At 35.3% G+C, this 26,092-nt stretch overlaps 1 protein-coding gene across 5 annotated transcripts in view; it reads left to right on the plus strand.

Moving 5' to 3' along the window:
* The first annotated feature begins 519 nt into the window (after positions 1-519).
* LOC123872110 (caskin-1) overlaps positions 520-26,092 on the plus strand; it is a 171,593-nt gene continuing 146,020 nt past the window's right edge. For 2 of the 5 annotated variants that reach the window (XR_006797410.1, XM_045916250.1), the window contains exon 1: positions 525-805. Coding sequence is in view for 2 of the 5 variants with exons in the window: in XM_045916252.1 (XP_045772208.1) it covers positions 772-805 (34 nt within the window). In the remaining 3 variants the exon portion in view is untranslated. Of the gene's footprint in view, positions 806-886; positions 1,248-26,092 lie in introns of those variants that run through there. The other 3 variants (XM_045916251.1, XM_045916252.1, XM_045916253.1) reach the window with 3 other exon arrangements.

Raw genomic sequence — 26,092 nt, forward strand, 5'->3', positions numbered from 1 at the left:
TTTAGAATTTTCATCGAAATCGTGAGACTCAAATATTTTTAATTAGGTACCTATGGTAAACATTCCAAATTAGTTTGCTCTACCTCAAATCTATTTTGTATTCTGCTTTAAATAGGTCTTTCTTGAGTTGTTTTTCATATTCCCTTTGGAAATATATTATGTAGTGTCCGTTTTTATGGCTTCTTTTTATAGAATGCTTGTCACATCGTTATCGATGCACTCACCAATGCGCCGTGGAGTGCCACATGAAAGATAACGGTTTCGCTCCGTAGCATAAATAATTTTACAATCTTGCTATGTACCTACACCTATTGCATTATCGTAGCGATCACGGCCAGCGGCTAAGCGTGTTGATGCGCCATCAAATCACGATCATAAATATTATCCCTGCATAAAAATGGGAAGAAATTGTATACGAAGGTGGAATCTATCGCCAAGTCACGACAATACGGCAATTCCATAGATCTGTCGCCCGATTTGTTGGGTGCAGGCGCAAAAAGGGACGGAGAGGGGAGCTCCGCGGCAGCACGTCACTCGGCAACGACGCCGGTCAGCTCGCTAGAGTCGCCCGATCGGTTCAGTCTGTCGCTTGAATCGTACGCGCTTGTTCGTTACTTGTTACTCTGTAGCGTGCTCGGACCGAACTTTGTGCAATCCTAGATAAGTGTGGATCGGATTATTTGCAGTGTGTGTGACGCTCAATGACATCGGATGTGGATTTTTTAGTGTTCACCTCAATATTTACCCATACGGTTCCAATAATACGAGCCGATGGTCCTTTTGAATAGTAACATGAAAATTAATGGTAAAGTTATATCTGATATTTGCATGTATTTTTATCAGTTAAATTTTATGTATAATCTGGATGGTCTGATCTTCTTGGCTTGCACGACGCACGATAATTTATTTATCTACGATATGAATGAACGAAGATCCTGTTTTGTCTCGTGGTAAACAACAAACAGATTATTTAAATGAACGCATCTTCGTTCCATCCGGACCACCGAAATGGCCGAAACAATAGCAGACCTCGCGTGTCGCTCAACATTGACTCTCTGGGTATAAATATAAGTTAGCGTGAACAATCGAACGTTGTGCATTGAAAAGCAGAAATAGATATATAAGTAGAGGCTGTGTGTGTGACCCTGTTGCGCCTACGGGACCAGCCGCTGTGGGTGGACGGCATAGTTTCCGAACCGCCTAGAGAACGACAGTGGGTGTCTGAATGGAGCCAGTTAATAATAATGGTGAGATTTAATCACCGCCATAAAGGTTACACAACAAAAGCTGCAAGCATGCCTGCGGCTCGATCCGTAGATGATCCTTTTGGAATAACATTTAAGGATAGTAAAACTAACACGAAGCTTTTAGATAGAAAATATTAGCTTTTAGAAACTGTAGGTACCTACTAATCATTAATGAGAACGCTTCATTAAAAAGTATAAAATTTGTAAAGTATGCTTGAGAAAAATAATTCGTAGATATCTTAGACAACATCAATGAAAAACTTGCAGGAATCCGTACTAAATACTTCATCCTGTTAGCTACATATTTTGCACATGTCGCATAGCAGACCTCAGATGTCGACTGACAAAAAACAGAACACTTCGTACCAGCACATGTTTCGGATCACATTCAGGCCAAACGAGCTTGTTTGAGACCAACAAAAAGTTTCTTCACAATCCTGTCTTCAGATCTAATTTAAGATGATAAAATAAATCTTAATAAAACAAACGTGATTCCTGAAATGTAATTTGAAGGGGAAGCGGAAATTTAATTAAAGAATGAATTACCTTACATAACCCTGTTATTACAAACGCATCTGTTGGGAATGATAAATGTGCTCGTCGAGCAAATAAGAAAAAAAAAGTTTTTGAAGAGAAACCTGCACGGGTGCAGGCAGCACGTGGGATGGCAGATGCGCTCGCACATCTTCGGTTTAAAATGCGAGCCTTTGTAGTTTATCTCAGCATCGTGCTATCTTCGCGTGCAGCTGAGATTTAAGCTTCATTATTATGTCGTTAAAATCTTTTAATGGATTCGATAGACTTTTTAAGTCTTTTACATTGTAGCGTGCATTAATCAATGTCAACAACTAAAAAACTACACTTGGTAGATTTATTGTTAAGTTCAAATCAGGTCAAGTCCGGCTAGAAGGACCGAGTTTTTCCTTCGATTACTATCGCGCGCTTGTCGCCATTTATGGCAACCTGCGCTTGCCACGGCTAAGTATTGACAACTGTGGGATACTTGACATTAATGCCATTCTCTCTGTGATAAATATTGACTGTACGTGTTTTCATAAAGTTTCCAACCTTATTCGAATAGCGACCAATACAATAAGCTCTGAAGATTGTAGAAGTTACTTAGAAAACATAAACTTGGCAGGTTTACTTTTATGGGTTAAGTTCAAAACAAATGCGTAAGTAATACGCGTACAAACGAGTAGTATAGATAAGTTAGGTGGTAACAAAAGCAAAACGACGGTAACGTTAGTAAACACAGTAACTACTTTGCTCAAGTTCTAAGTACAAACGTTGTAATACAATACGTTTATTTCAGAATTGTATTGGCGGCAACTCCATGTAAGCACGTTGTATTTGCGAGCTTAAACAAAACTCAAACAAACCAAGGAAACAGACCTGCAAAATGTTAAACACCGTTTGAATAATTATTCAGATGTTTAGTTATGAATACTAAAGTGGTTTTGGATTTGTCTACCAAATTAAGTTGAATTCAGTGAATAATCTGTGGCTTTAATACAGATCGTTTTAAGTTATTGTTTTAATTCAATTTGTAACACCGTTATTCAAATAGGATTAAAATCAAAGCGGTTCTTGGACAAATTAATCTTTTAACGCTTACTTTTATCTGATTTTTAAATCGACATTGAGTTTTATTGTTATATTTAAACTACAAAAATAGATAAATTCCAATAGTAAAATATTTATTTTTCTGTACTTTAGACATGTGAAGGTCGCGTTATTTATCTAAATCTTTTCATACAATATAATAAACAACAAAAAAAACATTATTACAATCGACTCTGTCTGTAATTACTTAATTTGTTATTACTAATTAATTAACATATCAAACTTAAGACGCTTAAAATACGTTAAAGATCTCGTTATACATTATGTAAGCCAAAAATCTCACTAACATAACAATAATAAATTAATAACTGATGTTGCAGGCATGATTATTTATAATTTCAAAAATAAAATTATAACTCGCCACCCCATCATTACGCGCTGGTTTCAGTAAAAAATAACCCAATCACAAACACGGGCACGCTCCCACCACCTGCCGGGCAGCTGCTTGGATTTATAACTGACAGTTATAAAATATTCCTCCCAAAGTTACCCTCAACAATGAACAGCTGATGTTTAATAAAGTAGCATAAATTGAAGAACTTCTGCCAGATTTGACGAGTTTTAATGAATTTTAGTTTGAAATTAAAAATCAATTAGGAGCAAAAAGTAAATCTCGGTTTAGTGATGAAAAAAACTTAATGAAATAAAATAAGCTAATATCACCTTTATTTGCAATTTAGTCTCATTCAATTCTAACAAAAGGTTAACTATACTGCTCGTAGTTGAAACAAAGGAAAGTAATTTTAAAACTAAGACAAAACGCTTAGCAAGGTTATAATTAATAACTGAAAAGAAACAAGAAAATATTAAAATATGGATAAAGTGAAAATATCTAAACGAATAATTTAAGAATCTTAAACCTCTTCTGATCTTACAGACAATTGGCGCGCTTCTAAAAGTGCTAAAAGTCGTGACGAACTTGATATAAGCATGCTAATAATCTCAAGTTTGTTATTGAGTTAAGCATCAATACCAAATTGTTCAGTAAACATTTATCTTTGAATGACAAAAAATGGGCATCTTATTTTCTGTCGTCTATTTATGTCACATTACACATCGTATCAACGTAATTTATTATAACAGCACTGTCAAGCGATAGAATAGTATCACATGTTAATTGTTAGAGAGCTCGTAATTAATTTATTAAATCAATTCTCTGCGTTCAAGACCCTTGCAGGAAATGCGGGATACCGCCCGTGTCTTACACAATAATTAATCTCTTTGTAGCTCTTAACATCTTATTTCCTTCTTAAATTAATTGAGATTTTTGCAACGATTATTTTCACTCTTTACAATTTTTTATTTTGAGTTTTATAACTTTATCTCCAATTTAACGGAGTTTAACGCTTATCGTGTGATTGTAACGCTGATAAATTAGTTCCTTTCTAGGAGACCTTGATATCATAATTATTATTATGCCGATTACGAAACCCGAATGGTAGGCATTGTGTTAATTAATCATTATCACAATTAACGTTAATGTCATCGCATAGTTTTTTGCCTCTGCGCTTGTTTTATTTTTTGTTGTAAGGTATTGTCACTATAATTTACTTTGCCTTGATACACTTTTTCTTCAGGATGTATACTACTATAACAGATAACAGTGGCTAATTGAACTGTGTAGTGAAACTTTAGACTATCTACTTTTTACGTCAGCCATATTCTGTCTTGTTCTTATCATCATAATTATCATCAACCCATCACCTGCTCACAACTGAGCCCAGATGTCCTCTCAGAATGAGAAGGGTTTCTTCATGTCTAGGATGCCGATGTCTTAACCACTAGGCTGTAACCGCTTTTTCTAATACATATCGTCACAAGTTCTTATCATCATTATCATCAACAACCAATAGACGTCCACGCTGGATATTGGTCTCTTGTAGGGACTTCCAGACGCCATGATCCTGCGCCGCCTGAATCCACTAGAAGCACCTTGGGACCCCAACGGTTTTTCGTACTATGTGCCCTGAAAATGGCCACTTTAGCTTCGCCATCCGCTGAACTATGTAACTCTGGTTCTCCTACGGATCTCTTCATTTCTGATTTGATCATGAAGAGTAACTTCTATAGCTCTTTCAATCGCTCGCTGAGTGACTCTGAGGTTTCTTTCTGAGTTCTTTATACATATTACATATTATAGCAAAATGTTTAAGTTACACACATCCCAACATAATTAATCCTCTGTTTAGACGTTATGCCCCTCCGTCTGGAAGGAAATAGGGCTGAAAATAAATCGCCCTTACGTTTGTACTAAAATAGTCGAACGATCCGCCTCCCATTTCTCTAGGACCATTACCATATCCTGCGCTTCAATATGTTAGTTAGAGAGAACGTATCCATTATACTGAATTGAAACTCTTACTTGTTTATTATAAATCATTCTGTAATAGTAGCTTTGTTGTTAATTTTGAATAAAACAAAATATTCATAGCTGAACTTTAGCTGAGATGAAATTTGTCATAATTTTCATAATTTCAAAATCTTACGTACAGTTCAAAGTTCAAACAAAGTAAACCTACTAAAGAACCTACTTTACAATTTTGATTCCACGCTCACAGAGGAAAATATTTTTTAAATTGCTTCATTTCCAAGAAAGTTTAAAGTCGATAGAATTCATAGTTAGTAGAATAAGCAGCTATAACGGATGTATAGACAGACTGATGAAGTCCCGCGACAAGAGTTCTTAGTTACCATTTTGGTATGGACTACGGATCCCTAAAATAAACGGTGAAATACCTATCCAACTTCTGTATGTTTCGTTTTTACTACATAGATTATAAAAAGTTATCTTATTCTGTTTTAATTAATGTTTCTTTTATCTAACCATAACTTAGACCGGTGATAAAAAATCTTGCCCTCTTAACTTATTCATATAATTGTTAACAACTATATTTATATGCAGCTGTAATTCTGCAGGTTGATTTTTATCAGAGCCGCAATTCCAGACATGGCTTATGTTTATCTTAATGTTCAATTACGCCATAGCTTGGGTGTAGTTATTATGCAATAACGGTTAATTACGTCGCGGAAGGTAATTTAGTTCACGCCAAAGCTATACAATATTGCTATTATATCGCATGACTCGTGTATTGTGGCTTGACGAGGGGTGACATTACATCGTTAATCAATCCATTCTTCCTAAATAAATTTTTGATTTTCAATTTTGAATACCGCAGTGATTACTAAATCCAATACCCTTGATAAATGGTACGGGTTAATTAATACTTCACACTGGAGGTAGACCATTTCACAGACAGCGTATGAAAAATCACTTGGAAAGTCTTTTCATAATGACGTAACACTAGCTTTCTAATATTCACAAAGCAAAATCTCACAAAGTTTGAAAATTATTACATTTAATCCCGATTTATTGTTTAAATTTCGCGCGCTCACGGTCATCGAACTGAGCTAAAAGGTATGCGAGTGAGTACTCTCGCATCGCTGCGTGTGAGAAAGAGAAAACATCTAGTTCAATTAATTTAGCAAAAAATTGTTTACTACGTCCAGGAAAAACGAATTTTCGCAGTTAAAATCATGTGAGAAAATTCACTTTTCCGAAAACCAACAGGCGAAGTATCAGTGGTATCAGTGGTCTTGGTAATTCCTAGTAAAATTATTGTAGCAAACGACTGTAAGTGCTAAAATTGAAAAATCGCTGCGTGAAATCACTGTGAAGAAAAATAATTTCACCAAATGAAAACGATTTATAGCAGTCGCTACTTCACTTTTTTTTATTGTATAGCTTAAGTTAACTCAATGCCCGGTTAAACCAAAAAACCAACGCTGAATGTAAGAAAAACCCTCTGTATATTTTTTTCAGTTAATAAATATACTAACATACATACATACATACACGTGACCGTATAACGAGGGGAATCGTGCTCGATAATGGAAACAGTTGTGATCGTACCTGTGATATATGCCTTTAATATCCGACGTCCTGGGTGTGTAAGATTTTTTGAAATTTCCAAACTCTCTCACATTTTGCCCCAAGGTTTTTGTGACGCCATTTGTTTGGAGTTAATTTGTGTTTGGGAATAGAGCAGTCATCGCAGATGTTCCATAATTTAATTTCCTTCCTTGCCCATTCAATGGTTACTTTTTCCCCTTAGTTTCGGTTACAAACTTCTTGTGGAATAACTGTACACTTTAATATACTTGATTGGATTCAGAATTTATCTTTATTTTGATAAGGTGTTTATCAGCATTTCTGTGATACGACTTGACATATTTGTTCCGTTCAGTTATAATTACCTTTTGCTACTTAGCTCCTTTTGCCTCAAAGACATACTTTCAAACTCTTCGTTACATTTAATTAGTTTCGTACAAACTTTTAAAAAAAACACCGGTTAAGTGCAAGTTGGAAAATTTCCGCCAAATTATGTACTTTTAATTTTTTTTAATTTACATGGCGGCCATTTAGATTTTTTTTTATAGTGGCAATAAAAATACAAAATCTGTGAAAATTTCAACTCTATACCTATCACGGTTTATCAGAAACAGTCCGCTGATCGAAAGACAGACAGACATACAGACGGACAGCGGAGATACGGGATCCTAAAATTTGTGATAGTGAAAAATTTACTCGCTACGAGTACAAAATATTACTTGGCAATAAAAGTTGTTTGTTTTAATAGTATTTAAAACACTGTACATTTATTCATCCCCTAAGAAATGAGAACAACGCGGGACGCAGGTGTCTCCCGCTGGCAACTCGCCAAATTACGAAGGGAACGAGTCTGACACTTCAGAAAGCTTGTATTACTTCCAAACTATGCTGTTCTAAACAGATTTACTGAGAGCAATCTCTTACACGTAGTACAGTATGTTCTGTGCTTTAGAGTTTTTAAGTGACGTAGTTACCTCAGTTTTCTAAATTCTCCTTTCTTTGCACCTATGTAATATGAAGTTAATCCAATGGAAACAAGTACTTATTTTTTCTTTGTAGTTAAGTAGTACTCTGAGCCGAAGTTTAAATGGATCCAATCAAAACCAAAATTGTTAATAGCTGTTGCTTGATTCTCTATTTAGGACGAGATTCTCAGAATATTTTCATTTTGTAATTATAGCCTGAATTTGTTTTACAATAATTGTAGATTAGTTTGTTCTGGTTAGGAACCTGTTCGACTCTAACACGCTCCTACAGTACAGTGAATAATCTTCCATGCAGCCTATAGTGAATGTTTGTATCGATGGAGTTTTGAGTTAATAAGATTTATTTAACAACAACCCCAGTGAAAATTTGTTTTGCTATAAATCTAATACTAAAAGCTCAGCTTCTTATGCTATAATCAAAAACGTTTCAAACGGAGCAAAAAAAAAAATTTATATTTTATATTTTGCGTCGTACGTTGTTATTTCATGCGATAGTGGATCACACGAGTACTGATAAAACAACAGCCAACATGCATGTTATCCCTTCAATTAGCATAATTTAAATTATGGAAGTACTCAATGAAATTATGGACGACAAACATTTACATAAATTAAGCGCAATTATAAAAGCAAATTGTATTTATTCGGTACTGAGAAATAATCTTCTGTAATCGCTAAAATCTTCATGGTTGACTTTTTTAAAAGTCACATTAACTTTACGTGAATGCAGTTGCTTATCTGTTACCAAATATGTGAAGGCGAATTTAAACGAGTACAAGTTCTCAACAAGTTTCATGGTGTCTAAAATTTTCCGGATTACTTCAAGAGCTGTCAACCCTTTTGTAGAATTTTATCGAGAAATCTTGTGTTGCAACACGGAAGTCAAGAGAACGATGTATTTTTGATGTGGCAACATGGTTTTCGATCACACCAAATTCTGATACTCTCTCTTATGTCAAAATCAGCAATAAAAACTTACCTTTTACTAGCTGAATCGCTTAAGCTTGATAATTTCTGAAAATCCTTTCCTAGTGGGGCTCTTTGTCATAAGTCATAACACTACTACCTACCTAATAAGTTATTTGTCTACTTTGCCTTGCTTTTGCAGTCTCTATGAAGAAAAACTACAGGCAAATCTCAAGTATCTAGTTAGGTGGCTACTTAACGATCGAGTCAACAACACATCATCATCATTTGATCTCATCGCTGGCCTTACCGAGAACGGGAACCTTAGAATAAAAAGGGTTTTCTGTATGATCGAATACTACATTATATTTCCTCTCAAACCCACCCCCCGATTGTGTAAGAAAAACGTATTCATCGTAATCATTAATCAGTAGCAAATTCTTTTACTTTTTTTATTTAAAAAAAAAGAATGTTAGCCAAGTTTATTATGCTGACTAATACTCCCTTTTCCCCTCCAATTAAGCGTAAAGCTTGTCTAGGAGTAGGTACGACAATAGTGCAACGGGTGGGGTTTGAACCGCCGAACTTTCGGTTTTCAGTCCGCTCCATTAACCGTTGAGCTATCGAGGCTATAAAAATTCTGCTCCTTGATTGTATGTGATAAAATGTGAACAGCGAATCCAAACATTTAAGCTGCAGAATTTGCTGTCGATTAAGATTACGATGAATTTTCTTACACAATCAGGGGTCTGATTTTCAACCGAATTCAGACATAAAGTACCTACCTTATAGTGCTAATTTTTCTATTAAAGGCATATTTTGACCATACCAGGCAAGAATGTACGAGTATATGGATATGCGTATCATCCAATGCGGTTACATAAGCTCTCGGCAAAACTTTGACCTATATCTCATCCAACGCGAATTAGTCAAGGTACCCATTTTCGTTCGGCTCCATATCTGGGTCCAACTGACACTTGGAGTAATCACGCCGCCATATAAGACTCTACAATTAGCTGTCATACTCGTTTTCTTTGTGCACGGCTCTGACTGTTTAATTGTAGGTACGTCTCTCTTTGCTTTTGTTTCGTTTGATAGCAGACTGCGCTAACATGTGTTTTTTATGGCATTGTGTTCAAAGCTTGTTATTTGACGGATCGGAGTCCTGGGAATTTTATACTAGAGCATGTTCGTTTCAATAACCTGCACTCAGTTAGCAAACTTCTCGTCTGTTGACCCATGAGTATTGAAATTCACAGAGGCAACAACAAAATACTACGTCAAAAAGGAAGAAGGGGATTGTTTACAAAATCTTTTAACAAAATTTTAGGTCTTTGTCCTCCTCCTCTTTGTTTAAGAATCTCTGATATATTATATAACAATAAAAATAATGTACCATTAACATTCCAATTTTCACGGGCCTTCTCCATTATGAACGAATGTTTTACAATACTTCTTCATCATCAATTATTTTGTCAATAAACAATCAGCTATGCAGCAGGTGCATGTAATTGAAAATGTTCTTGTCCAAAAATGTTCCGACTACGTAACTGAATAAAGCTATCGTGAAATTAGTTCAAAATGAATTATGGAGAAGGTGCCCCATGATTGACGTCCCATCTGCAGTATAATCTGCTCAATCGTACTTGACTACTGTCAAGATAGTATGATTTATCTAATAATTAAGCTAACTCCAGATCCCTTGTTAAGTGCGGCAGAGACAACATCTTCAGCCATTTGTCAGTGCGCCTGTTATAAATCAAGTGAGAACTGCTTAATTTAAATGAGAAAAATATTTAAACGCTTAAATGTTTTAAGCGGAGTTACCTCTAGGCAGCAGTCGTCATATATCTTGAGGCCAAAGACTAAAGGAAAAAGACAGAAACCTTGTGAAAAAATAAATATCAAAAACAAAGTATTTTAGTTTTGCTTAGTTTACTTAAAAGGTAAACAAGTAGCTTCTCGCTGAAATGCATGTGATGTATATTACGCGGCCCATACGCCTTGTTACCGTGAACTTACAATGAAATCATTGTATCAACTGATTCTTCTTTTATATGAATAGATTGAAAATTCAAAAAAATTCAAAATTCAAAATATTTTTATTCAATTAGACTTTTACAAGTTCTTTTGAATCGTCAAAAGCATCTACCACTGGTTCGGAATGCCTTTCCTACCGAGAAGAACCAGCAAGAAACTCGGCGGTTGCTCTTTTCAAAGATTTGATTGAATTGAAGTCAATTCTGTACCTTTATAACATAATAATTATAAAGCATTTATAAAGCGTTATCACTCATCACGTAGGTGTTAATATGGTAGGTTGATCGGCTTCTTTTTTAAGTTGTTCTTGTTGTAAGAGTGTTGTTAGCTATAATCCAAGAAAATCGGTTCAGCCGTTTGAAAGTTATCAGCTCTTTTCTAGTTACTGTAACCTTCACTTGTCGGGGGTGTTATAAATCGTTTGGAAGTGCCATTTGCTTAATAAACTATTTTGAACGAGTACAAAATAGGAATTTCATAAAATTGATTTTTTTTTATACTGGTGAAACTTTTAAAACTGACGAATGCACTGCTGTATATCTATCAATACTTTGGCAGATTAACGCTAATCCGGTGTGATGCCTTTCATAACTTAATTCCTTTGGTGGTCCGTTTCTGGTACCAATTGTCTACTTTTTATTTAGTCTGTGCTTCTGTTATATAAAAATATATGATATGAATTTCGTGGTCAAAGTAAGTGCATCGTAACTCGTAATCTGTATTTGGTGAAGAGTTTAATTCTTCTGTCCACGAGTTTGGTGGGCAATATATTGTGAATATCAATTATTTAAAGACGATAAAGAGGTCGTTTAAGGTATTGCTATGATTGTCCGGCCCATTGAAAGTTAATCGGTATAATAAAAGAGAGACGTTTATTGAGGTTTCTTCATCGAAATATACTTTCTTTTTGTTATCATCACTTGCCAGCAGGTTGATTGTAGCCAATCGCTAGTTTATAAATTTAAAAAAGTTATTTTCGAGTAAATATACCTAGTTTACAAACAAATAACTGTTACTTTTATAACAAACTTAATAATCCTATCACACTGCTATGCCTCCTTTAGTGAACTTACATACTTACGAGTACTTGATGTAAATCTACCATTTAAGTAAGCTAAAAACTTGATAACTACTAACATTTAACAAGGCAACCAACAGGCAAACAAATTATAATTTCACTACGCTGTTTACGTAATTTTTACGTCATGATTGGGTTCCGAAGGGTGCCAACGGAACCTTAATACTAACCCTCCGCAGTTCGTCTGTCTGTCAGCGGGCTGTATCTCATGAACCGTAATAAGTACCTAGAGAGTTGAAATGTTCAAAGACTAGTATGTAACTCTATTGCGATCTAACATCATCCTAACCAAGATATGCGAAATGGTCGCCATGCAAATTAGAAAAAAAAATACTGTTTGTTATATGTATTTTGTACGATAGTACGGAAGTTTGCGTTTGTGTACGAGTCAGACTCACACTTGACCGGATTTATTTATAAAATGATAAAGAATTTCTATCCTCGATAAAAGCGTTTTCAGTTGAGCTATTTCAAGACTCTTTCGCTTCTAATTCCTTATTTATTTTTATAAAAGAGTTTAAAAGGCGAGAATGCGACAAACAAGATATCTTCAAATTCCACACAGAGCTTCAGCGAGCCGTTGTCGTACGTTTTTAGGGTTCCGTACCCAAACGGTGCAAACGGGATCCTATTAGTAAGCTTCCGCTGTTCGTCCGCCCTTCCGTCTGTCAGTCGGCAGGCTGTATCTCGTGAATCATAATAAGCAGAGAGTTGAAATTTTCTCAGAATATGTATGTATTTCGATTGCCGCTAAAGCAACAAATACCTAATAAAAATTTCAAAATGGCTGCCATAAAAAAATTAAAAAAGTTTAAATATATTATTTCTTGTACGATGGCACGGAACCCTTCATGTAAGAATCCGACTCGCACTTGACCGTTTTTTCGCTAACAATACCGTAAATCTCCAGCTGGCCATGTTGGCGAGCACGCTTCGTTAGCACGCGGCGGCGAATCCGACTGGAAACAAGGGTATTACACCGCTGATTCTTTCTGCTTTAAACACCGTTCAGACTTGGATCCACACATAGTGCGACGGCAGCAACGTTTCTTGACAAAACATTTCCTTGAAATTCCTTGAAATTAGGATGGTTTCAGTGGACTCCACATACCACAATATGTCGTAAACCTCATGATCAAGATACTTGCGTTTTTTCTCCGTCTCAGCTCTCACGAGTTCATATGGAACGGCTTTGCCGTCATGCTACGTTGATTGATGTGCTTTAAACAGTTCCATGTATAGTGAGTGCCCAGCAAGCAACATGAACAGCGGTGTAGGTAGTAAGGGTGTAAGGAAGTTGACGGATCCAAGAAGCAAAGGTCAACTTATCAACCAATGACGTGCACGCGCGCCAACTGATCGACCAATCCCGTGCACCCACAATTCCCCAGCCAATCGCATCAATGTTCAAGTTGTAGGCTGGGTACTGTATTACAAGTCGTACACGCGTATGCGAGCGTTTGTGATATCCTGCCGAGCACTTTCCGTCACGCGTCATGTTTTGTGTGGGGTTAACCTTAAAGACCGTTCACGTAACAGCATTTAACTGTTAAGCCGTATCGATTTGCATTTCCAAGAACAGCGGCCCAGAGATGATTTGCGGTTATTTAAACAACCGAAGCGTCATGTCATGACCATAATTATTATTGTCCCGATAATCAGATGCCGATAACGTAACGAGTGTGTACCTTGTACTTGAAAAGTCCCACGACGAATCGAATTAGAAAGCCGAATTGTTGTACCGTTAAAATGCGTCCGGCTAAATTCAAAAGAGACAGTTTTAACGTGTTCAACAGTATTTGACTCGTTAGGCGTAATTGCGTACCACGATTTTTTTTTCCTTCTAGCAGTCACTGTCTCCCATACCAAACATTTAGTATTGTGTCCTTTTTTAATTATCCTTAGTATTGTGGTGTGGAGCAACAATTGGCTGCTTTATCAAGGTTTTGGCCGTATATTGCTGACTTAAATTCTTTGATCAAAACTTTCCCACAGCAAGCCACTGGTGAGCACAACGCATTGTCAACATAGCCTCGAAAAAGCCTTGTCTCAATAATTGTGCTTGGACTGGTGGTGGCTGTACTTTTTCCTAATCATTCTGACTTATTGGTCGAATTTGTTATCACTCCTAATCACCAGGATATCCTGATTGACTACCCAACAATGCTCCCCAAGTCAACCTCGGGTGACCTGCGTTACCTTCTATGCTTCTGATATGATCTCGAATATCTCCTGCAATCCAACAAACTCATAAACCAAATTCTAGTTTAAGTACGGAGTCGGGGCTGAAAATAGGGAAAGAAAATGAATATTAATACTAAACCAATTCAATTCAGCCAGAAAATGATCTCGCCCGATGATAGGATTAACCTCGGATTCTACAACCTTGAGGATTGATATTATTTTCATTAGCAACTATTGTGTAAGATTATGACTAAGTACGGCATGATTCTTCACTCATCTAGTTATCGAGCGGGCGTTGACATCAGGCAAAAACGCTGATTGGATTGAGAGACAGGTTAACTGCTCACATAGTAGTTACATGTGGTAGTTACTAGTTACTAAGATCTTTGATGGATCGGCCGTCATCGTGCTGCCTCTGCTTTATTGTACTCCCATCAGGTTTTGAACAGTTAAAATTTATTACGGCTAGTGAAATTAATCACATGTTTGCTTAAGTTGTCGATCTACTTTTTTATTACCAACTATTCGTTGAATAGCAATTATCTACACGGTTCCCTATCTACAATTCTACACTACTATAATTGAAGTTAGTGATTTTTTGTGAAAGTTGTGATTTGAATGAAGCTTGTGTATTTGTTTGTTAGTATGTTGGATCTATCTACTTAACCGATATTAAAAATTCTTTAACTAAATTTGGATTTCTTTAAATGACCTGACCATAGTGACCAGTAACTATTTTAACGTAAAAAAAGGAGAATAGGGTCGACTTTTTGAAAATGCTTCTATAACAATATCTTTACATACTGGCCAAAGGGCGAAAATCGTTTAAATTCTATACAACCCATACAAACTACAAATATAATAGCCTATGCCATAGGTTTAAAAAATATGTACTTAGGCGGGTAGGAAATCTATTAAAGAACTATAAAACCTACGCGAGTAAAGCCACGACCAGTTGCTAGTTCTGAATAAATTACAGCCACTAAACCTCACTTTATCTCATTACTGTAATAATATTGGCCGCTTTTACGAGACTCCTAAACGAGTTGAGGTGGAATTAAACTCCACCTTCATATTAGAAAACTACGTGATACAATTTGTAATTTTGGTCTACGCTTAGCCGTTTTAATATCCGATTGTAAAATGCTGGTGAAATTTATTACTTCCTCTTCAGCACAAATTTGGTACGTGTGAATAACTGCTATCTCTAATTATAAATATTTACTAATCATAAATATATAAATCAATCGTATATCTTAAAAAAAATTCAAAGAAAAAACCGACTTCAATAACCACAAACACTAAAAAGTAAAAAATAATTTAATTTATTACCGAATATATTATGTGTACAAGAGTTAATGTAGTTCTATAATTAACATTTATTGGAGCAAAAAAAAATTGAGAACTTCTCCTTTTTTAACCCCCGACCCAAAAAGAGGGGTGTTGTAAGTTTGACGTGTGTATCTGTGTATCTGTCTGTGGCATCGTAGCGCCTAAACGTATGAACCGATTTTAATTTGGTTTTTTTTGTTTGAAAGGTGGCTTGATCGAGAGTGTTCTTAGGTATCATCCAAGAAAATCGGTTCAGCCGTTTGAAAGTTATCATTTTTTTCTAGTTACTATAACCTTCACTTGTCGGGGGTGTTATAAATTTTTAATTTACACTTGTTGAATCTCTTGTTACTTCCTTACCAGATCCATGACGACATCAAATTTTGTATTTATTTTATAAACCTGCGGCTGCAGCTCTATCACTCTACCACGTTTAGGCTTTGGCCGCTAGGCGATGAGGAGTTTCCATAATAATCTGTTAGGCGATAAGGGCGCCAAATTGTACTTACCTACCTGCCTATATTTTGTTTTGCTTATATGTGTTTTTTGTGTATAAATTTTGTGGTGTACAATAAATTCATTCATTCACCTTTATGTTTCGAGCTAGACTGTATATCTAGGGTTTTCTCTATCAATGTTTCGTATAATGAATCGTTTCAAACCATTGAAACACGCATTGTTCACGCACCGAAGGGCTTATAAAGTCATTCATTAATCGATCCGCCTCGTTAGGTAATGGCTCAATTATATTATTTTCTTTTTTTTATGATGGCGTCTATTGTTTTCTTTTTATTGTTTTTGTTTAGATCATGGACTGGTTTCCCACACTAAATGAAGTGTGTTACTTCACCTGTATTAAACAGAAAAATTATGAATCGTTTAATATCTATAGTCCTGCAACTTGGTACTTCCGTAAACCTTTATGTTTCATCTTTTTGCGAATCCTCCTTTGAATTTCACAGGCTGGTTGAAAGACCGGTCCAAATTATTTTACCCGTTCCAGAAATTCACATGGTCAAATGATCACTGGTGACGACAGCCTATAAAACTAATATTTCAGTTTTGAAACCACATTTTTCTAAACAAGTGTAAATTAAAAATTTAAAACACCCCCGACAAGTGAAGGTTACAGTAACTAGAAAAGAGCTGATAACTTTCAAACGGCTGAACCGATTTTCTTGGATTATAGCTAAGAAAACTTTCGACCAGGCCACCTTTCAAACAAAAAAACTAAATAAAAATCGGTTCATTAGTTTAGAAGCTACGATGCCAAAGACAGATACACAGATACACACGTCAAACTTACCTCTTTTTGGGTCGAGGGTTAATAACGGGCTTTGCCATAAACACCAATAGTAACGGTGACTCTCATCCACGAGATCTTGTAGGTGGTCATGCTCTTCGACTACGCTTTCGTACCATATGCATATATGCAAAGCTGATAATTCAATTTTTTTCATTTCTTTTTATTTAGAACACCTAATAGTTCCTTGACTTGATACAAATTGAACATATGCTGCACTGAAAGATCATCTCGCAAATCATTTGTTGCTAGAAACTGAACGACAAGTAGGTAGGTTTAAATAAATATTTAGTAGGTACAGTTTATTATATAGCTAGTGGCTGGAGCGGAGCTCTGGCTGGCGACCCTGGAAGGACGACCGCTTGCTATGGCGCAAGCTGTCGTGGCTACATGCAAAGTGCACGAGGCCAGGGGAGTGCATCTTTCAGGATGAGCCCACTGGGCGTCGCGCAGGGGAGGCACCGGCGCACGTTCGTAAGAGTTCCCGGAGCCTCTTAATATGCGCTGAGGATGGCCATCGAGGGGGTTTTAGTGGGTACAAATCCCACATAACCCGATCTCTCCTCAAAGAGGTCGGGTATCTTGTGAAGATTTCCCCCCCGTCAACAAAAAAAAAAAAAAAGGTACAGTTTATTATAAGTATAGATTAAGGTGTATGGATGGTTAAAAAAATACAATACTTAGTAAGTTATTTTCATAAAATTAAGAGCGCCACCTCGCCAAAAAACTGGCCCACCAGTTTGGCGAGCTACAAAATGTAAAAGCCATGTAAAATTATTTCGAATAAATAAATTTAAAAAAAAAACATAAACAATGAGTCCTATCAAAGTGAACTAGTCCTATAGAGTCTAGAATCTAGATCGATGAATAGAAGGATGACACCATACATTATTGAGGAATGATTTACGGTTTCGTTGAAGGCTTTTGTGGAGTATCAACTTGTAATGACCCGCACGCTTCATAGCCGGAGGTGATTTAGGATTATCAGCGAACCCTGCTTTCACCTGTGATGTGATGAATAGTTAAGGAGCTGGAGGCAGATGATTTTTCAATTAATTTAGAGTCAGATATCTTTCCTTATCTTTTTAATTTATAACATCATGAAAATCTAGAAATTTTAGCTTCTTTCCTTTCTTCTTAGTGATTAAGATCAATTTCATAATAAGGTATTCATTTTGCTGGAGAAACTGCCGAGTTTCTTGCTGGTTCATCACGGTAGGAAAGGATTCCGAACATGTTACAGTGGTAGATGCCCTTGTCGATTGCATTTGCAAAGCACTTGTAAAAGTTTATTTGAATAAAAGTCTTTCTATTTCTGGCAAACATATTGTACTGAATTGCAGTATCCGATCAATAATAATTGACGACTCTACCTCTGATTAATGTATTCTATGTTTCTATCTCATTGCATATTAGCTGCAAATGATACTCAATCTTTTTTGTTACAGTTTCATTCATTATAATGGTAAACGCAGGCACTATCGATGTTGAATCATAATCATCTTTTCCTAGTTTCAGGCGCAAAAACTCCGTAGTCACATTTTTACTTATATGTATTTTATAATCTATACATATAATAAAATTGTAGAAAAGTGGTGTCTGTACAATGGAAATATATAAAAAAAAGTAGCAGGGGTTGTTATTATATCGATGCCGAATCCGAAATTGTAATTATTTTTTTTGTCTGTTTGTCTGTGTGTTTGTGCACGCTAATATCAGAAACGGCTTATTCGATTTAGATACGGTTTTCACTAATATATTGTAGTAAGCTTCACTTAACATTTAGTGTTTATTTCATGTCAATCGGTTCATAAATAAAAAAGTTATGTCAATTTAAAGAATCACGGCGAACATTTTTAACGTACAGAGTATATGCTGCCCGAAAAGTCACTATTCCACGCGAACGAAGTCGCGGGCACAGCTAGTTTTACACTATAATTTTTTGTTGTCAACGATGATATTATGTAAGAACTTGAAATGCCATTAGCTCTTTACCTATAACCTCAGTCCCCATCCTTGGCTCATGACTTGCTATCGACCTGCACAAATCTTTTCCCTTTCATCGCTTTCTCCTCGTTGTTTACACGAGCATTTTAAAACCCCCTCGTTAAAGTGTCAGCGTAATGATCACGATTTTCGACAGTTTATGTTGCGAGCGCAATCAATATTATCGGACGACAATTTATGTTCTGGATTACCCATATGCTCTGTCTACTTACGCCAATTGTACATAAAATATGTTTGTTAGTGTACTACAAAGCATGATAATAAATTGTATTTCACTCATTTTCATTCAATTTCCATGTTCCGTTTTCAGAGCAGGTAAATTATTACGTATCATTATTACTTCTAGATCTATTTTATTGCTTCCTCATAAGAAATGATCATTTGAGGACTTTAGAATTAAACTATTATAGTATAAAGCCTAGAAATATAAAAGTAGTAATTAATATTGAATTGACTAGATACTTTCTCGGGGGTCACGCATTGTTTGGCATTGTGGTCATAAATTGTGCACCTGTTTGAATGCAAGAACACACACTTTAACTATGCGACTAACACTGATCATGTTATTTTTAAATAGTGATAGATAACAAAAAGCGACTATATTTTAGACCTTTGACATATCAGCCAGTGGTTTGACTTGTTTTACTGCTGGTCGATTTCAGAAAACTTGCATCAATCATTATATTACAATCGCGATTGTTGTGATTGGCTGAATTTGTGGTATTATTATTGCGACAATGCATTGTAGCCAATAGTGAGCGTGCGCCAACCAATCAGATGACTGTGATCGTGACACTGTAGGTGTCATTTTACCGTAATCGAGCCCCAGGTTATATACGAATGCTCGCATTGTAACATATTCAAAATGTTACAGGTCTGTCGCCAGTTATACGGCTACGTTAACAGATTTCTCTAAGTGATGAATTGCTGTAGCCATTCCCCCTGTCTCGTTAGCGTTTGTAATCGATTCTTAGTTTTTGTCGTGGCTTGATTATAGCTCGCGTTTAGCGTTATTGGTGTTCGCGTCGCAATCGGTTAATCGAACACCGATGCCCGGTTAAGATTAATGGACTTTAATAAGAGTGCTCTCCATGGTTGCTCCAAGTCGAGCGTGAGCGTATGCTGTTCCAACCAATATTTACGAGCGAAACATACCTAAGTACTCAAGAGTTAGATTGACGATGTTTTAATAATGCAAATTACCATTTGATATTAACGTTATTGTTTTGAAAACTGATCAATATTTTTAAACAAACCTTATATACTGTAATTGAACATATTATGTAAAGTTTGCCATAAAGCCAATAGTTTTGCAAGCTTTTTTGTTACGTGGTCTATTTACCTACGAATTTGCCTCAAAACTTGGCCTAAATTAGAGCTTTTTTAAGGGGCATAACTTGCAAAGTAAATATAATTTACTATATCAATTTTTAGGGCATAGATTATAAAGAGATAAATCGATACGTGGCTCAGGCTAATACTTTTGTATGAAGTGGAACCTTAAGTGTGATGCTTTTTCTGTACACGAGACGGCGTATTAAATTAGTGTGCTACATGCATTAATCATTTATTTGTTTTAGTTATAATGGTATAATCAATGCGAAAGTATTTTTTAACATCCGGTATTAGATTGAACTCACTTTTTGCTTAGTGAGCTTTTTCAATCATTAGTTAGTTTTAAACATTCCTTTAATGATGACTCATTTTGAAAATTCATTAATATAACTACAAAATGATTTCTATTTACAGTTTGACTGCTACTTGAAAGCACTGAACCGAGGTTATGTTTCTCATTTGAACCCCTACGGTATGCCTTTTTGGCTTCAGTTTTTAACCCTCGACAAAAGTGAGGGGTGTTATCTGTGCACGTAAAACGCACAGCTCTAACTTATGGACGGATTTGGCTGATTTGGCTTGCAGATAGCTATAATGACATCTGCTAAGAAAGGATTTTTGAAAATTCAACCCCTAAGGGGGTAAAATAGGGGTTTGAAATTTTGTAACTCGGACCAAATCGCGGGATTAAGCTAGTAATGTATAAATAGATCTAGTCGACACGGTCAAAGCGTGTCCAATGTCCATAACGCTAGTTAGGTATTGTCACTGATAAACGGCAGTAAATAACTTTCTTTGTTCCTTATTCGTGCTAACGGTCGGCCTGCATTGATTCAGGCTGACCTTAGCCTCAGATATTTATGACTTGTTCGTTGTGTTTAGCAAAGCGAGCACTAATATTATTAACGTTTATGAGAGATGTAAATGTCCAGTCTAGGCTGAATATCAGAATTAAGTACAAGTAATTTAGTTAAAATAATAATACATAATTAGTAATATTTTACTACATGCCGTAAACTTATACCTACTTACAAATTTCTCTGCAGGTTTGAATTTTATTAATTTACCCATTCCGTTTTAGTAAGTACCTATATAAAATACAATTAACGGAATTAATTACGCAAAAACCACTGGACGGATTTGGCTGAAATTCGGAATGGAGATAGATAATATCCTGGATTAGCACATAGGCTACTTTTTATCCCGGAAAATCAAAGAGTTCCCACGGGATTTTGAAAAACCTAAATCCACGCGGACGAAGTTGCGGGTGTCAGCTAGTATAATATTAAAACCAACAGCCCTTACTTCAAATTCGGCTTTTGTACGGAAACAAAAGGCCCAAATCATGGTGGCGTTTCACAAAGTTGGCGATATTAAACTTGAGTTCCACAACTCGCGCCCGACCAAATGTTCATGGAAATCGCGTTGTCAATGGTTAAAGTTTACTCGTATAGAGTAGCACGATGGTAGCGATAAACTCGCCTTATACGGACCACACACGCTCGCCTGCATCACGAACTTAGGGTAGGAGCACATGTTCAAACTGAACTGACAGTCTGTCGTATCATTACTGAAAACCGTGACTACTTTCGATATGAGAAGTTTTAGTTCGCCTACAGTTTTATACAAACGTAGTTTGGCTTTCATTTGAATAATAAGTACTAACCAATCAAATTAATTTTTTTGTGGTATTGTTCTAGAAACGAAATAATGTAATATTTTGTATGGTTTGCCAGATTTCCGTAAAAATATCCAGTTTCAAAGTTACACGGGTTCAAAGATTTGCATGTACCTTAGTCCTTGAACCCTGTGTTCGACATTTTGAAACTATATATTATTTTTAATAAAAAAGTTTATTTCAATAAAAATCTTTCTACCTATTTCTATTTCAACAGGGACAGATGGTTTTAACTGCTCTCTGAAGCACCAAAACTTGAATCTATATTATGTAGATCACCTTTCTGCCCCGCAGTATTTTGCTTTCATGAACATCCTTTTTAACACCCGACCTAAAAAAGAGGGGTGTTATAAGTTTCACATGTGTATCTGTGTATCTGTGTATCTGTCTGTGGCATCGTAGCTCCTAAACTATTGAACCGATTTTAATTTAATTTTTTTTTGTTTGAAAGGTGACTTGATCGAGAGTGTTCTTAGCTATAATATAATCCAAGAAAATCGGTTCAGCCGTTTAAAAGTCATCAGCTCTTTTCTAGTTACTGTAACCTTCACTTGTCGGGGGTGTTATAAATTTTTAATTTACACTTGTTTGCAATGATATTAGAATTTCTTCTAATTCTTCATTGCTTTTTTGTAGTAAGTTACCATCGACTCTTCATTCACTGCTGAGTATTTAAATAAGTACTAGGGAACCATAACGTACCTTTCGTATGACTACCTATGTGAAATCGGATATTCAAAACAAGTGAAAATGTCATCAGAGAACCTGTTTATCTTAAAAGTAATTAAAAGTAATGTCGATATTAAGAATAAAATAATAAGTAGGAATTCTTTGAATATCGTTACGTTACTAACCGCATTTATTTTTACGCTGTGGAGTAAGATACTCGTTATGACAGTGTAACCTAATTTTGTAACAAGCACTTGACTGATTACAAATACTCGTAACTTCTTTCTATAGATCTCGATTTCGTTCCCCACTTGACATAGTTAATTGTTATAAAACACAGATGTATATTGTCATCAAACGATGACTCACTACTACTCACAGTAAGATAGATTAACAGGTCTACCATGACTCTTTATTTAAGCTTTATCAAATTTAACTACATCTTTAGCAAATTGTAGATTTTAATTTTAAATTAATACTTCGTGTACGTGTATTAATTATGATTAGCTGTAACTTTTATAATTAAACTCGTTAACTTGAGCGTTAAATTGTTAATCTGCTTCCACCTTTAGTAGTTGATCTTTTGCACTGTATAGCCATAGCCACTGCACTTACCGGTCCGTTTCCATGCCGTGACCGTCTGGAGAGTAACCTCTTATATTCTATTCATGCCACAAATACGCTATATTTTCATAGATTATTTAGAACAGAACGGCTTCTGTTCTCATTATTTCTGATTTATACTACTAGCCTTTCTAGTAGACCTCTTTCTCTCTCCACCATTATAAGGTCTCGATACTAAAATTGTACGGATTCTTGTGAATTCAGAACATGTGAAGAATTATAAGAATGGTTTATGTCATCCTTTGTAGCACTCATCCATCCAAAACACACTTTTAACAACCTAACAGTTTTTATCATCGCTTAGCTAAACCTATGAAGATAACAATTAAGGGACATCCTTAAATGTTTAATTAAATATTTTTTTCTAGCCATAAAACCAGCCCAAATTAAATCACCCATGCAGATAAGTACAGTCACAGCTAGGAAATACCACCATCGATGCTTTGTCCATTAACACCACTGTCAATATTGACACAAGTGCATTTTCATCCAAAAGTGGGTAGGAATGCCAACAGTGATCTCCAAATATTTTCGTATCAACATTCCTGTCATCATTAAAAGGATTTCCAAATTAGCTCTTTTGATTTGTGTAAACCGAATTCGGCTTCCTGTTTCGGCGTCCGGATTGTTCAAACATGTCCTTCAAAGTTTGAGATGTTTAGTCTTGAGTGAAGTGGCTCAAGCCTATATTTGGCCGATTATTATTAGTATACTCTAGATTGTTATACTATTCAGCTATTTTAATTGTATTTTTGTACATGGGCAATTTATGAATAAGATTACAAGCATGAAATATATTACATGCATCGATGATTACATGTATTTTTGTCAGTTATTCGAATGTCAAAGATAAATTGGATGCATAAAATCATTATAAACGTTTAGTCATTAAATTAATCATATTTTCTTAGTTACTATTTTTGCAGGCCTTTTATATTCTTTATCTCTTGCTTTATCTGTGATACTTTAACAATCGTTGAAGTTAAAATCGTATGGTTTTGTCAAATAGAGTAGGTAAATATAAGAATGGTTACTATGTTTATGAGGGAAATATCAATTTTTGAGTAGAATATTTACGATGGGCCGATATTTATTCTCTTCTATAAAAAAAATAGTAATAAAAACAGTTCGTATGCACAGAAAGCAATACAGTCATAAATTCACAAAGTTATTCGTATATAAAAGACCATCATCGCGTCACATAGCGTCACATCATACAGTTTTCTGCCGTTTTACGATGACATAAGGTGACACAGTTTGACACGAATTGCTCTGGGAGTCTTCCTCACACATAAACCATTTGTATAATACGATGCTGACACGCCATGTGAAATACTAGCACCACGCACCGCGGATTGTTACATTGAACTCGTTTTAGTTTACCTACTTAGTATCAACTCGAATGTAAATATCTGATAAGAAACAATTAATGATTGTTTATTTTCTGGTAACAATGACACAACATTAAGCAAACTCAACATGAGAAAGAATGTTTTCATTTGTTACAATCCATACAAAACACAAAATTACAAAGTTTACATAATTTAATGGTATGCCACTCTTGTATGTATTGACTTGTTTTGCAGAGTAATACCTAATTTGTTAACCCCTTTGTTTTCGAGTTATTTATGATGTGAAGAAATAGAACTAAACTAGCGGCACGCTATGATGGCCGGTTTGACGTTTGTCCGCTCATGAAGTTCCGTATTAATTGATAACGACTTTGAAGGAAATAATTGTATTACTTTATTGACGATAGTGATGTGCAGAGATTCATAAATTTTATCGAATGTAGTTTTAGGTTTAGGACTCAAAATTTATTTATTAAATTGATTTCTTAAATGTATACAAGTGTAGAAAAATCAGTTTGCACCATTTAAGGGGTGAATGTACTTGTGAATATGAACAATTTTCACTATGTGGACAAACCTCTGAAATCGCAAAAAAATATCAATAAATTTTTAAAAATGGAATCTAATACGATCGTCACATAGGATCGCTGGCTAGCACAACTACTACCTCCGGCAAACTCGCGTCAATGCTCAATGCAAAACAAAGCAGTTTCGAATTGACGTTGCTTCGAAAACATATAATTATTAATGTATGTGATGATAGCAGTGACGACAGTGAAAATAGTAGTATGGACGAATCTGATTAATTATGGCCTTTTGTGGCACCTTTTTTGGTATCTTTTGTATTCATATGTTTCTTGTGTGCATATAAAGTATGTATATTCATTTTCGTTCAAATATTCAGTTCGTTCAAATAAATTAAATAAACATATACATTTTTGTTTTATTAAACCTATTTAATCAGGTACAAAAACAAAACTTAATTGTTTTTTGTTCGAGAATAAATTGACATTCCACATCACTATTGTAATGTGTCAAACCGGCCATCATAGCGTGCCGCTAGTGTAAATGAGAATTTAAAAAATACAATGTCATGTTTGTTAATATCATTGACTTAGGTACGTCAATCTATCTGTAATCTGTCGATAAGTTAGCAATGTAATTAATTTTGGCGGTTAGTTGGGTTAGTTGTTGGTTGTGTCAGATTAGTGGAGTATTTTTTATACATCTCGAAATGTTGCACTTTTTGCAACCAAAAAATTTCGTGCTTATTTTTGATTCAATTACTGCAACAAGTGTAACCTTTTCTTTTCTTCTTTTGCACTTTTCAACGCAACCACTTACCCTTTTCACGGAATTAAAGGTGACATTTCGTTTCTGTTAACTCGCTTTTATCAGATAAATGTAGGGTTCTTTCGGTTAAAGTGGATAAAACAATTGAAAACATGATATTTGCTATGATGGTATTGTAGTTCCACACGTAATTCCCTCATATCTATTGAAACGATTATTTCTTTATTTTAGATACTTTTCTTTTTTTTCTTTATTCTTTTTTGTGTTTTCTCAGCCTTAGCACAATGCACACACTTCTGTCTGGTTTACTACACTATTACTGTTTTTGCAAATTAATGTAGGTATTTCATTTCAAATTCCTCTTTCCATTTAACGGTGTCAAGAATGACGAATTTTTTTTTACTCTAAAAGAGCAGGTGCAATTTTTAAAATTATGGCATTATTAATTATTATTAATCTGTTTTTTCAATTGCAAAATCATCAAACTACTTTTATTATCCCTATACTTGTAGTAATTGACTCTCTACAATATTGAATATGGCA

This window comes from Maniola jurtina, chromosome 14 (genome assembly GCF_905333055.1).
Source record: "Maniola jurtina chromosome 14, ilManJurt1.1, whole genome shotgun sequence".
Lineage (NCBI taxonomy): Eukaryota > Metazoa > Arthropoda > Insecta > Lepidoptera > Nymphalidae > Maniola > Maniola jurtina.